Here is a 15,182-nt window from a genome sequence, read left to right as displayed (position 1 = left end):
TCAGGGTCACATTTGTCATGACACGCTGAATTGCATTGTTTATATGCCCATATATTACACATGTTACAGCCGCGGAGTGTTTGCTTACCTGCCGTAAAGCGTCGATGTGACGCGCACACTTTTACTGTCATCGTTTGCGGGTTAACGTGTTTCTTGTAGACAAGTACAGAAACATGTTTACCACCATGTATTAATTGTGCAAAAGAGCAGTTGTAAAATCGACACGTTAAACTGGTTAAGCTTGTCGCGGTAACTCAAAAACACGTTCGCTTGATGGTCCATCAACACCGTACGGAAGTAAATGTATGTCTGTATGACTATATGCCTTTTAAACTCGTCTAGTAAAGGGACCGAGAATTTTTTTTAACAGAGTAAGTACACTTGTTCGATATTTTCTATAATAGTAACAACAGTGAGGCATTAATATAGCGTCATATGTTTTATTTTTGCAACAAACAATTTAGCTTTGATGCTGAAAAGTTAAAATTGTACGCAAACATTTTATGCACTAAATATTGTTGATCTACTTTTATTATTGATGCATTTTAGACACTCATTTGAATTTGCGAAGTGTTGCATTATTTTTAAATGTATTATAAGTACATAACTTGATCTTTATGCACATTTATGATCTACAAGGGTGATATTTTTCATCGTTTATGTTTTTTTGCTAACCTGACAGTTCATCCAAAACTGATAATTACATAATCATTACTCTCGCTTTACTTGTCAAAAACCTTTATGAGTTTATTTTAATTTTTTTCTATACAAACGAAGATATTTTGAAAAAAAAAACGTTAAATCTATAACCATTGATGTCCATATTTGCTGTTTATACTATGCAAGTCAATTTGGGCTGCACAACATATTGTTTCAGCATCAATATTGCAATGTTTGTGTCCACAAAAGTCACATAGCAGAATATGCAATGTTGAGGTTGGATGATTATAGTTGATCAACACCACAATTCAGAATACATGACATTTTTGGAGTCACTGCAAATAGTAACCAAAACAGAGAGAATCTTTATCCTTTGCATATGTTTTAAAGGCTTTTCAAATGAATTTAAAACAGGCACGGAAATATACAACTTTTTAACTTTCTACTACTGAATAATTAGTTTTATATTGTGCAGTCCTAAAGTCAATGGTTGCTTTTTTTTACATTGTTCAAAATACAATCCTGTTTTAAATGTACAAATCTGATTTGTGTATTTATTAATCATTTATTTGACTTTCCGAATTAAATTTGTTTATTTTCGGATCACTTTTTTTGAATTTTCATATTGAATTTGTGTATTTTGAGTTGTTTTTTGAATTGATGAATTGGATTTGTGTATTTTTTAATAGTTTTTGGAATTCAAAAATTCAATTTATTTATGTTTAAATCATGTTTTAAATTTATGAATTGGATTTGTGTATTTTTGAATGATTTTTTTGAACTTATGAATTGGATTTGTGTATTTTTGAATCGTGTTTTGAATCAAAGAATTGAATTTGTGTATTTTTTAATCATTTTTTTACTTTATAAATTGAATTTGTGTATTTTTTAAATAATTTTTTGAATTAATGAATTCGATTTGTTTATTTTTAAATATTTTTTAATCAACAAATTGAGTTTATTTATGTTTGAATCGAGTTAGTATTTTTTAATTGGATTTGTGTATTTTTGAATCATGTTTTGAATTTATAAATTGAATTTGTGTATTTTTGAATCGTGTTTTGAATTGACAAATTGGATTTGTGTATTTATAAATCGTTTTTGAATTTACAAATTGAAATTGTGTATGTTTAAATTATTTTTTTAATTTACTAATTGAATTTGTGTATTTTTGAATCGTGTTTTGAATTTACGAATTAAATTTGTGTACTTCTTTAATCATGTTTTTTAATTTACGGATTGAATTTGCCTAAAGTCAATGGTTGCTTTTTTTAACATTGTTCAAAATAACAAATTTTGTGTTAAACAGAAAACCCATAAAGGTTTGGAACAAACTGAGGGCAAGTATTAATGAGTAAATTAGTTTTACTTTTGCATGAACTATCCCTTTAATGCCTGCCTTCATTAGTTGGTTTTATAACGGTGACAACTTGTGATATGGTCTCTGTCTTGTGTACCATGTTACTTTGAATATTATGTCTGAAATTGAATGTACAGTTAGTGTGACTTCAAAACAACACGTTAACTCTATTTAATTGACTGTGCACGATGTGCTTTGATATTCATTGCCTGCTAATATGTTCCCTGTTAAGGAAATACAAAGAAAACTATTCTGAAATTATATTATCAAGGAGAAAGTCTGAATATAAAACCAGCTTAAACGTAATGCTTCCCTTAGAATATTCCAAATGCATATCTGTTTGTGTAACTCTCTGTAGTGCTTTGGGCATTAGAAACTTGCATTATAAATAAGATGTATTATCGTTGCTTGCAGCATGAGCAGCCAAAAGCTTATTAGGTTAATCATCGGCTCCTTAGTGATTGTGGCCATGGTGAAACTGTTCTTCAACCCCAGGTGAGCATCACATTTCACAAGGGTCTCTTTGTGCATCCATGCTTCAATGTCCTGAACAAGCTTGTATAGTGATTTATTTGCATTCTATTTATAGAGGAAGTGTGAAGTCTAAAAGTGAAAAGACCCACCAGATCATACAAGGTGGTAATTTCTGGGCTAGCCAACGAATCCCACTGATAAAAGTGGTTGAAAATAAACAGGATACCGTGAAAACAGAACAACAGCCTAAAGTTGAGCAAGAGGAAAGTGAGAAGATTCAGAAAAAACAAGAGCAATTAAAGCCAGAAGTTCCTGAAAAAACAGATCCACTAAAGATTGTGCATTTAGATCTGAAAGGTGCCCCACCCAAAGTTAAATACCTTGAGCAGGTGAGAATCAATGTATGCAGGTTGTATCAGATTGCACTTGAAATGTGATCAAAGCACAACAAAAACAAATGTGTTAATAGTTATGTTGTTTTCTAGTTATTCCCTCTACTGTCATCTTTGGGTGCTAATGGGATATTGCTGGAATATGAGGACATGTTTCCCTATGAGGGAGACCTTGAAATTCTCAAATCAAGCTTTGCATACAGGTGGGTGAATGAGTCTGTGTGTGTTAACTAAACTCGACTTCATTGCATGCAGGTTACTCAAAAAAGTAACATTTTGGCAATTGCTATTCACCCTTATGTAAGGGATTATGTGGGATGGAGGGTAAAAGTCCCTAACGTCTGGCTGAGATCAATGCCTTTTATTACGTTCAGCTAGCTATATCCATTTGCTTCTGGGAGGGGGTTAAAATCAGGGGCCGTGTGATTTACATCCAGAAGGAAGTTGAAATAGGGGGGCATGTAATTAGAGCTGTAAAGCTTAACTTTTCAATTCTAGGTGAAAATTTGAATCTGTTGAAGACGTCCATTAGATTAATTGCAGAAAATGTCCACAGAGGCTGGGTGATCACTAGAATGGGGAAGTCCCAGAGTAAAATGAGAAAATATGATATATCTGTGTTTTGGAATATGAAAATCTGTCCCTACTCTGTTTTTAATCTGTTTTCATAATATTTGTTTCTATTTTATTTATACTTGTTTATATTATTCCTGTTTACGTGAAGCACTTTGAATTGCCACTGTAGGAAATGTGCTATGTAAATAAACTTGCCCTAAAATAACAATAATACGTTTATATATACATTTAAAGTATTTATATAAAATTAGTTTAAAGGTGCTAAAGAATAAAAAGCTGTATAACTAGGCAAGGCTGAATAATAAGGGTTCAGTACATGTAAATGATGCACCATGAGCCACAAACTTAATTGTTTCCTCAGACTCATGTAAATTTCGTGAGTGTACATCTTTGCGAAAAAGAAGCCAAATGGAACAAAACACAGACTCTTACAATACAGAAGGGATCATTAATATGAATGCCCCAGGTAGAGTTTGATAGGCCACAATATATCCTAGTGAGATTACAACAATCTTACTATCTAGACAGGACTCTTATTTTGAAAACGGGAGAAGCAGAGAGTTTTGTTCTTAAACTTCTTTTAGTTTTTTTATATTGTTATTATTATTATTATATTTATATAATATTTATTTCAACTTTATTGCTGAAAAAAGTTATTTAAACAGCTTTTGGTTGACCATGTCAAGTGGCTATGAACAGTGCTTCGCATAATTGAGTACACTTCATTTTGAAAATGAATGTTTGTATCCATTTCTCAGTGAATATAGGAAATGTATTTTGGTCCATTTAAACAAAACAGATTTATTAAACAGATATATTTATTAAAATAATATTTTAGGCACCAAACATGTTTAGAAATTAAAAGATAATACAATTAAATTCAAGCAAAATATCACAAAAAAATTCAACTAAATTTTTCCATTTATTTATCTTCCCTCGATTTTTCTCCTTTTTAAATTTGTATTTAATATTGTTCTATAACATAAATTTGGGTGCACAATTTTTTGATCTATTAACAGCTATCTAACAGTTATTGGCAAGTTATTAAATATAATATATTGTAGAGCTTCCTATTAAAAATGTGGATTAAAAAATAAATTTGTAAGGGGTGTACTTATATGCCGAGGAGCAATGTATATCAAACTTCTAAAATGTAAAAAAAAAAAATATTGCTAATACATTTGAAAGTTTAAGTAAATATCTATTGAAGCTTCCTCTGTAACTCTAAGCCTTTCAATTCATGGATAAAATGTTGCTAAAATATATTTAGAGATCATAAGTTGACAGTTTCTATGCATGTATTTTTATGAATGCAGTATATTTATCACTTGTTTGTCTTTTATTGTTCACAAAAAGTCCGGAAGATATAGAGGAAATTAAGTCTCTGGCTAAACGACACAATCTGGAACTGATACCTTTGGTGCAGGTGTTTGGACACATGGAGGCAAGTAGAGATTTTATCAACAAAAAATCTCAAATATGTGCATACTACATACTTCAGTGCAGTGCTAAAGAGGCATTTACATTTTGTTTTACAAGTGGATTCTTTACATAATGTCTAGTTCAACCATTTCTGATAAATGTGTGGAGGCAAAAATCATTCAAATGCTGTGGATGCGTTGCAGCTCTGCTTAACCAGGCTTTCTGTTCACATTTCAGTTCGTCTTAAAACATGAAAAGTATTTTAAATTGAGAGAAGTGGAAACGTTTCCCAATAGTCTAAACTCTCTGGCCCAAGGAAGCATGGAACTCGTTCAAAACATGCTAATGCAGGTTATGAAGAAGCACCCAGAAGCACGGTGGTTCCACATTGGTGCCGATGAGGTCTGTGGATTTCTATTCTTTGCAGATCAGAATTATAAAGACATAAATATAACCATAATAATCATTTTAGGTGCGTGGCTTGGGCGAAAGTGAAGATTCGAAGCGATGGTTAGAAGCCAACAACGGAGACATGGGCAAGCTCTACCTCAATCATGTGACTGCAGTTGCAAAGTTTATGACCAAACAGAAGCAAAGAATCAAGCTGATCTTGTGGGACGACATGTTCAGGAAATTTAGCCCTGACACTATAAAAGGTCTGTATATTAAACTCACTGTGTGCTAACTGTAAATGTACAGATCTTAAATGGTGTGATGAGGAAAGTTAATTAGTGTAGCTTTCAATCTTAAAGTCCAGGTAAAGAGAATTCAAAAAATAGTTCCTAAAATATTATAGATGTATTGCTGGAAAACATAAAGACTCTGAATTATGTGTGGTACGGAATTGTGAAGTTTTTACTAATTCTGTATTCAGGTTAAAATGGAGGCTCGATGAAGCAGTGAAGCCAACAAGTGTTAAATAAACATTAATTCATTTTCTTTTCAGCTAATTCTCTTAATTAATCTGGGGTCGCCACAGCAGAATAAACCGCTAACTTATCCTGCATATGTTTTATGCAGCGGATGGCCTTCCAGCTGCAACCTGTCACTGGGAAACACCCATACACACTCATTATCACACATACACCATAGAAAATTTTAGTTCACCCAATTCACCTGTACCGCATGTCTTTGGACTTGTGGGGGAAACCAGAGCATATGGAGGAAACCCACGTGCAAACAGTGAGGACATGCAAACTCCAAAGAGAAATGCTAACTGACCCAACCGGAGCCAGTTTCTTGCTGTGAGCTGATTTTGCTACCCACTGCGCCACCACGCTCCCCTGTTATATAAACAGTAGTGTTGAGATCCCGAAGTGGAAGTGTTTCAAAACGCGGCACTGAAGCATGATCTGAAACACCCAGGTCACGTGACTAAAATGTTTCGATACACGGGTCACTTGAATAAAGCAATTCAAAGCATCTGTCAATTCAGCATTTCGAGATCTGGCGAATCTGCTTTTGACTGACAGAGTCAGATCTTATGTAGCCTAGTGGACTGTTTGTGTGAACAGTTACTGTGCTTCAGAATGACATGAGTTTGAATGACTTGATCTGTTTTATTAATGTTACCTTTTTTATGAACAAAACAAGACATATTTATTTACAAAGTGTTTATTGGGTTGTTAAACCAATATTAAAACAACACACGTTACAATTCAATTACAATTAAAAACATTTAAAAAGCATTTAAAAACGAAAATCTGTTGCTGCATTCAGACCCAATATTTCTGAATGCTGGAACTCTCACTACTTCACTAAATTACTTAAAAACTCAACTCTACAATGTGGGGTTTAATACTTCAATTTGCTCAACTGTTTCTTTGCTGAGGCTGCTCCAGAACAATAAATAAAAAAGGTCACTATGTGTCACTGTAGAGACGGTTTACGAAATGAAAGTTTCAACACATTTGCTTAGACAGTTTCATTGTTTCATGAAGCCTCGCTTTGCCCACCACTATTGCTAACATTCATGAAAGCAAGAAATGAATTACCATTCTGTTGCAGACCCATTAGATGATTCTCGGGTAACCAATCATTGTTCTCTGAATTGGATTGTTTCCTAAACATGTATGGCTGTAAAAAGCTAAGTTAACGTTACTATCGTTAGCATCAGTAGCATTCGAGAGTCTGAGTGCTGCCTCGATTGCGTCCTATTTTAGACACTTGCATTTTTCAATCATTAAAGTTTGGCTAGGTTGTAACATAATTTTTCTGTTAAGTGACAAACACAGAACACTCTGAATTGGATTGTTGCCCAAACATGTATGGCTGTAAAAAACTAATTAAGCTAACGTTATATCGTTAGCAACAGTAGCATTCGAGAGCAGTCTGAGCGTGGCCTCGAGTGCGTCCTATTTTAGACACTTGCATTTTTCAATCATTAAAATTTGGCTAGGTTGTAACATGATTTTTTTGTTGAGCGACAAACACAGAACACACTTTTTAATATCACTTAAAAAACACACACACAACGTCACCATAACTGGAAAGCACATTTTTGACCCTGACATGATTTTTTCCCTTTTCAGAATCAGGTTTGCAAGATCTTGCTTCACCCATGATATGGAACTACCATGCAAACTTGAACGTGAAGGACATTGGTAAGGCCTGGCTCTGTTACTTATACCTTAATAAGGTCAATATGAACAATCTTACCCAATTACCCATTAGCTTAAAATATCTTCCTTATTTTGAACGGAGTTCTTATACCCATGAGAAAATAAAATTTTGATTTAATAATCTTTTTCTTGTATTTTAATCAAATAAATACAGTCTTTGTAAGCTCTGTGACTAGGTCCGTCATGATATCTAATTTTTGTTGTACAATATATTGCACCAAAATGTATTGCGATAAACAACATTATTGTTATTTTAAAGCAGCTATGATAAATCATCTTTTGTAAGCTGTTTAGACAGAACTGTGTGTAGGTATAGTGTGTCCACAGACATATTTGGGTGGTATAAACACAATAAGTCTTCTTTTTTTTTTTTTTTCCTGACGTTAAAATAGGATGCAAATTCCTCCCATTTTGAGGCCCACCACAACATGGTGAAGGATAATTATATCAATGAGACAGGACGTCCACAAAGCGACCAGGATTAATAAATCTGTTCAGCTCTCTGTGATCATCAAATGTGATCAAGAATGAGTTTTACAAGTTTAAAATGTTAAAATTTACAGCTGCATGTCAGAACAATTATAAAAAAGACGCTTCAATCCTTGTTTGTGGACGTTAAATTAGGTTTATTTTGTACATTAACATAACAAATATCCTTACAGCAGTAGATATTAATGCGTATCCTGTCACATTTGCTTAGCAAAAACAGTGCAAAGTTAATAGTGCGCACTGTGTGTGTGTGTGTGTGTGTGTAACGACATTGTGTGTGACTCATCGCAGAAAGGCTTGAATTAACTCCACATTAAATACATCAAATAATCATTGGGAAAGTTCACAAACATTACATGAGATCTGTTTAATTTGTGTATGTCACTGTGCTGTTTATCTGATGCAGCCAAGGCACAGTCTGTTAGGCATGTGGGAACGGTGGGTGGGGAGAACTAGCCTTAAAGGCAAAGGCCACAAAAACAGCTACTAGATGTTCAGAGCTAAAAAAAAATCTGAAAGGTCTAATAGATAATCTGATGGGTGTTTTGAGCTGAAACTTTACAGACACATTCTGGAGGCACAAAAGACTTCTCCTAAATCTTGAAAAAGGGGGTCAAATAGGTGCCCTTTAGGACTATTTTATGCCACTCATTATATAATGCCAGAATGACTTTGTAATATCATCACAATGCAAGCACACTCTTTCAAAGAACACATAATAGTTTAATCCTTAGAATATTTAATTTATTTATAGTCATTTTACAGTTTAATAATGAGGCATTGGAGTCAGAATGTGAAAACCCTATCCTAAATAAATAATAATAAATGTTAACAAAAAAGTGCAAGGTAAAAGAGTAACAAAGGCTGCGATATCTGCTACCAGATCTAAATTCAGTTTTCAGACACCCACATGAAAATATATAATAGTAATTTATGATAAATACTACAGTGTTTTTTTAACCATACTGACACCTCCAATAGAGATGTTGCACAATCAGCTAAAAAAGTTTTTACATTTTTTTATGTGTGGGTGATTTATATTGTATCACCACAAACTATTGATGTCATGTCCATGTGTTGTGCCATATAAGTCGATATATTAATTATCGTGACAGGCCTATCTGTGACTACTTTTAAATAGTCAAGGTTAGGTTAAGACAAACCATCTTACTTTTTTGCCTTTTTAATTTGTAGGTAAGTATATCTCCAAGTATGAGCAGGCTGGATTTCGTGGCGTGTGGTTTGCTAGTGCTTTCAAAGGAGCATCTGGGATCGACCAGATCTGGACTCCAATTGATCACCATTTAAAAAACCATATACAGTGGCAGGAAGTCATCGCATCCATGCCGCAGTACAAGTCAGTGAGATTTCAAGGCATTGCACTGACTGGCTGGCAAAGGTAAATGCACCATTTTAGCATATTGCAAACTTGCAAAACCATACAATTATTTAAACATTTCAGACATAAAAGAGTAATACAAAACAATTTGTTCTAGGTATGAGCATCACACAGTGCTGTGCGAGCTTCTCCCGGTGGCCATTCCTTCTCTCACTGTCTGTCTGCAGACACTGAAATATGGTGAGTGTCTGAAATAGGCGTATGCTAATATTCAGTAATTCAGTATAGGGCTGCACAATATATATATCGTTTTAGCATCAATATCGCAACGTGATCCTTTGCAGTAGACATATCTCAAAATATGCAATGTTGAGTTTGTATTATAATTCTTACTTTGCATGTGTTTTTGATGCCTGTGATTGTATAATAATCTTAAAAGCATTCAGGCATAAGAAATTGTACCATTTGTGATTTTAACACTGATTGATTACGTTTTATTATTTTTATTTTATCATTCAATTAATGTTCTTGAATATTGTTAGAGTCGGAAAATGATAAAACACTTTATTCCAATTATATCTTTTTTTTCTAGATTGTTATGCATGAAAATACGCTCAACGCATGCAAATACAGAAATGCACTGCACATAGCACAGACCACAACAAAAACTTGACGAGGGACCCCAAAAAGTTTACAGATTGTTTATTAGATTTTATGGAGATGCACTACCACTGCAGAGTCATCCCAACCCAACATTAATAACGGCAATATTTTCTCTTGTGAGTCTCGTGTTAACATTACCACAGCACATTAACGCAGATAACAGCCCACCACTAATATATATGTACTAAATATTTCAGTGGTGGGCCATTATCAGTGTTAATGTGCTGGGGTAATGTTAACACGAGACTCACAACAAAAAAATATTGCGGTTAATCTAGGATCTTTAATCTGGATCTATCATTAACTTCAAAGACACTACTTACTACCCTTACATGGACATCTGTAATCTGTTTTATTTGCCTTAATAGAAAATAATATAAATAAGGTGTTTACTTTAAGTGCTTTCATGTCAGAGTTTCCTGTCATTTTGAGTGTCTTTAACTGCAGTTCGACAGTTTTACATTCACTCATGAACATTTCATTCATGCCCCCGTGACAAACTGCGGTTTAAGAAGCAAATAAGAAGTAAGGTCTGGTGAGAGTGTTATGCAATTTAACTTGTTAGGTAGTGCTATCGCCTCACAGCAAGAAGGTCGCTGGGTCACTGGTTCAAGCCTCGGCTCAATTGGTGTTTTTGTGTGGAGTTTGCATGTTCTCCCTGCGTTTACGTAGGTTTTCTCTGGGTGCTCCGGTTTCTCCCATAGTCCAAAGACATGCGGTACAGGTGAATTGGGTAGGCTAAATTGTCCGTAGTGTGTGTTTGAATGTGTGTGTTAATGTGTGTGTGAGAGATGGATTGCGGCTGGAAGGGCATCCGCTGTGTAAAAACTTGCTGGATAAGTTGGCGGTTCATTCCGCTGTGGTGACCCTGGATTAATAAAGGTACTAAGCCGACAAGAAAATGAATGAATGAAATGAATCTATGCCCACCTAAAAAAAAAAAAAAAAATATATATATATATATATATATATATATATATATATATATATATATATATATATATATATATATATATATATATATATATATATCGCAAAATAAAAAAAATATTGCAATTCTAGATTTTTCCAATATCATGCAGCCCTAATTCAATATATTTTGATAAAAAACGTGCACAATATTGAGATTTACTCTTCCTTTACAAAAAACTTATATTGAAGAATGTAGGAAACCTGTAATCATTGACATGCAACAAAGGAAAAACAAATACTTTGGAAGTCAGTGGTTACAGGTTTGCAACATTTTTCAAAATATCTTCTGTTTGTGTTTAACAGAAAAAATAAAACTTACATTTATTTGTAACAAGTGTGAGTAAATGATGACAGAATGTTTATTTTGGGTGAACTATATCTCTTTAATGTGTGTAATATAATGTTATTGCTGCTGTATGAGTTCAGATCAGTTCTGCAATATGATCATGCTGTCATGTGTTTGTGTTAGGTGCATTTAATGCTAAGGCCCAGGGTGAGGTCCAGCGCATGCTTGGCTGTGAAATTCAGCTCGAAAAAAATGACTGGTATGAAACAGTTTATATTTTCAATGACTTTATTGTTGTCAGCATCAATGGAAGTATCTACTGTAAATGTAATATGTAGGTTATATATGTACAATTGAAGTCAAAATGATTAGACCTCCTCTAAAATTTGTAGTTATTTTTCAGTGTTGTTTTCTAAAGTTCTGTTTAACAGTTTTTTTCAACAAGTTTTTTAACATAATAGTTTTTATAAATAATTTATTTTGCCCTATTTACAGTACATAATACGTTAAGCTGAATACCAGTATATTTCAAATTAACTAAAGTAACTAGGTTAATTAGGCAACTTAGGGTAATTAGTAAAGTAATCAGTCATCGGAACAGTTTGTTCTTTAGCTTGTAAAAACAAATTCTTTAGGGAGCTAATAATATTGACCTTAGAATTGCTTTACTTTTTTAAAACCTTCTTTATTATAGTCAAACTAAAAAAAATAACTTTCTCCAGATGAAAAAAAAAATATTATTGAAAATATTAAGAATTTAATTTTGCTCCATTAAACAATATTTGAAAAAGAATGCAAATTTCACAGGATTTCACATTTCAACTTTGTCTCTGTGCATGTACATCCTTTTCCTAAAAACTACCAGTTTTAAATTCTTGTTGACAGAATGATTTCAATACACACACACACACACACACACGGATATATATATATATATATATATATATATATATATATATATATATATATATATATATATATATATATATATATATATATATATATATATATATATATATATATATAAAATATGCTCTTTCAAATCATGTGTTATAATTCATGAAATAACTTTGGGAAAAGTTATTGTTTACTCAATATAAAGATAATATACTGTTTTCAGCACCGATCAAAATGATTTCTGGGGTCTAGAGTGATGGATTTTCAACTACATGAATACATTTAATATTAAAATAAATACAATTGAAGTCAGAATTATTAGCTCTTCTTTGAATGTTTGTTTTCATTTTTAAATATTTCCCAAATAATGTTTAACAGAGGAAGGACATTTTCAAAGTATGTCTGATAACTTTTTTCTTCTGGAGAAAGTCTTATTTGTTTTATTTTGGCTAGAATAAAAGCAGTTTTACATTTTTTTAAAAACCATTTTAAGGTCAAAATTATTAGCCTCTTTAAGCTATTTTTTTCCATAGTCTACAGAAGAAGCCATTATTATACAATAACTTGCCTGATTACCCTAACCTGCCTAGTTAATCTAGTTAACCTAGTTAAGTTTTTAAATGTCACTGTAAGCTGTATAGAACTGTTTTGAAAAATATCTAGTCAAATATTATTTACTATCATCATGGCAAAGATATAATTGGGGAAAAAAATAAACAGGGGGCTGATAATTCAGGTATGTTAATAATAAATGACTCCAACTGTATATCCGTTTTATTGTAATAATTATAATTATAATTTCTACTTTGCTGAGCTTAAGCAGTTGTTTTGTTTTTATTGTACCCACCCTAAACTTTGGAAATTATTATCAAATAAAAGTAGCTGTGAATGTTTGTAACTGATGCTCTCTTGAATGTTCTTCAGTAAGGGTGCATCCTTTCCTGGATCAGACATTTATGAAATGGTGAAGAAGATCCACACCAACCTTCAGAGTTCAATTATAAACCTCAAGCAAAACTAGTAAGTGAATTATAAGATGAATACAAGCTTCACACTGAGCACATTCTGATACTTATTCTCTGTATTGTGGGCCTTTTGTTCTTTTGCAGTCACGTCAAAGGATCATTCAGCTTTTATCATCGCAAACGCAACTTTGCCAACCCTCGAAATCTTGGATTTTTCAAAGACGATCTGAAAAAGTAAGATTAAAAAAAAAAAACTCATTTCATTTATTTTTTATGTTGTTCGAATGTTGATTTTGATTTTATGCAAGAATTTCAGTCATTGTGAACCATAATGAATTTATGTTTTATTATATTTACATTTATCTGGTTTGTTTTTCTTTTATTTTTGTTTGTTAATAAAATTATTTATTCAGAACAATTTTGATTCTGTTAACAATTGGTTCGAAGTGGGGAAAAATATAAAATAATAATAATAATAATTCTAATAATAATAATAATAATAAATCATCCCTTCATTTGTTTCCAACATGAGTTTCTTTTTTCTCTTAAAAAACATAAGAAGATATTTTGAGGAAAGTTTGTAATCAGACAGTTGATAGTAATAGTACTCATTCACTTCTATTCAGTCTTTTTCCTACTTTGGAGAACAGAGGTTACCCTTAAAAATTTGTATTTTCCAACATTCTTCAAAATATCTTCTTCTTTTGAGACACCAGTTCATTTTTGGAACAAGTTTTGGTGTAGTAAATGAGGACAGAATTTGCATGTAAGGGTGAATTATTCCTTAAATGAGCTGGCCTGACAGATTTTATGCAAAGGTCATGGAAATGTTGTGGGATCCCTGTATGTCTGCAAGCAGAAGTAGGAGATAAAGGGGTAATTCACCCAAAAATAAAAACATACTCACCATTTACTCGCCCTCAAGTGGTTCCAAATGTTTATGAGTGTTTAATACTAAACACAAAGGAAGACATTTTAAAAAACGTTGGAAACTGATAACCACTGACATCTATAGAAGTTTTATTTCATACTATGGATGTCAATGGTAGCCGGTTTTCCAACATTTTTCAAAATGTCTTCTTTTGTATTGAAGAAAGAAATAAGTGGGCGTGAGAAACTGGCAGTTTTAATTTTGTGGTGAACGATCCTTTTAAATGACTGTGATCTTGATGATGTGTTTATGAAATAAAGTGCATAAACAGAGATGGAGTAAGCTAATATTTCTCCTTTTTTATGTCAGAATGATGGATGAATGGGATTCCTTTTTGCTGACTTTTCGGGAAAGCATGGAGGCGATTTTTTACCCGGACACTTTAGAGGAGTGGTTGGAAGAGAACGTGAATGAACACATTGAAACGCTTCACAACATGGTGGTTGATGTAGAGCGGATCATTAAACTCAACGGACAGCCAAAGGTGGACCCCTTGGAAAATAGGTGAAACAAATCGGTGTAAAAGACATTCCAAACATGGCATTCAGACCTCTTGTTTCTGCACAAAAGGAGGTGTTTCCCCTCTCAGGGACCTTGCTTATTACCTTAGGACTTTACTGGAAGTGACGAACACATATATTATATATGAACTGCTTGAAAAAATGAATTCACAACGTTGCATTGATGTGTTTATTTAATCGGTTTTTGAGTGGACTTTGCTAAAGATTTAGCTGTAAAGGGATGAAATGCAATCATGCATAAATTAATGTTTTTTATAACTGTGGTCTGAGGAGCACAAATATTGTGCAATTCTGTATAAATGCAAAATGTGTGATCACTTACTGTAGAAATGTTACAGTAGAGCTTTCCATAAAGATGCCAAGAATTGTTAGTACTTCAATACTATTAAAGAAGACTTGTAATTATATAAATATTTGGTTTAGATTTATAGGGATTTACAAAAGACTACAATAAAACTGCAAATCTGTTGATCATGGGGTTTACAACATATCATAAAAAAATGTGGAAGCTTTGTACTTGTAGCTGCTTTTACTCTTTATTATGGTGAAATCTCAGTATTTTTATATTTAAAGGGGCAGTTTACTCAAAAATGAAAATTCTCACTTGTCACAAA

General features: G+C 32.8%; 1 protein-coding gene across 3 annotated transcripts; it reads left to right on the top strand.

The window, feature by feature from the left end:
* Positions 1-113: 113 nt before the first annotated feature.
* zgc:113333 lies at positions 114-15,182 on the top strand. Of its 3 annotated transcripts, XM_087242649.1 has the most exons (15): positions 114-371; positions 1,970-2,000; positions 2,435-2,515; positions 2,610-2,883; positions 2,980-3,089; positions 4,819-4,906; positions 5,122-5,286; positions 5,357-5,540; positions 7,416-7,487; positions 9,189-9,393; positions 9,491-9,573; positions 11,438-11,513; positions 13,076-13,171; positions 13,261-13,350; positions 14,357-15,182. In XM_087242649.1, exons 3-15 carry the CDS (start codon positions 2,436-2,438, stop codon positions 14,553-14,555), a joined length of 1,722 nt encoding a protein of 573 aa, XP_087098775.1. In that variant the 5' UTR covers positions 114-371; positions 1,970-2,000; position 2,435; the 3' UTR covers positions 14,556-15,182.

The sequence above is a fragment of the Danio rerio genome, chromosome 3 (genome assembly GCF_052040795.2).
Source record: "Danio rerio strain M-AB ecotype USA chromosome 3, GRCz13ab, whole genome shotgun sequence".
In the NCBI taxonomy this organism is placed as follows: domain Eukaryota; kingdom Metazoa; phylum Chordata; class Actinopteri; order Cypriniformes; family Danionidae; genus Danio; species Danio rerio.
This window is presented reverse-complemented; position numbering and strand designations above follow the sequence as displayed.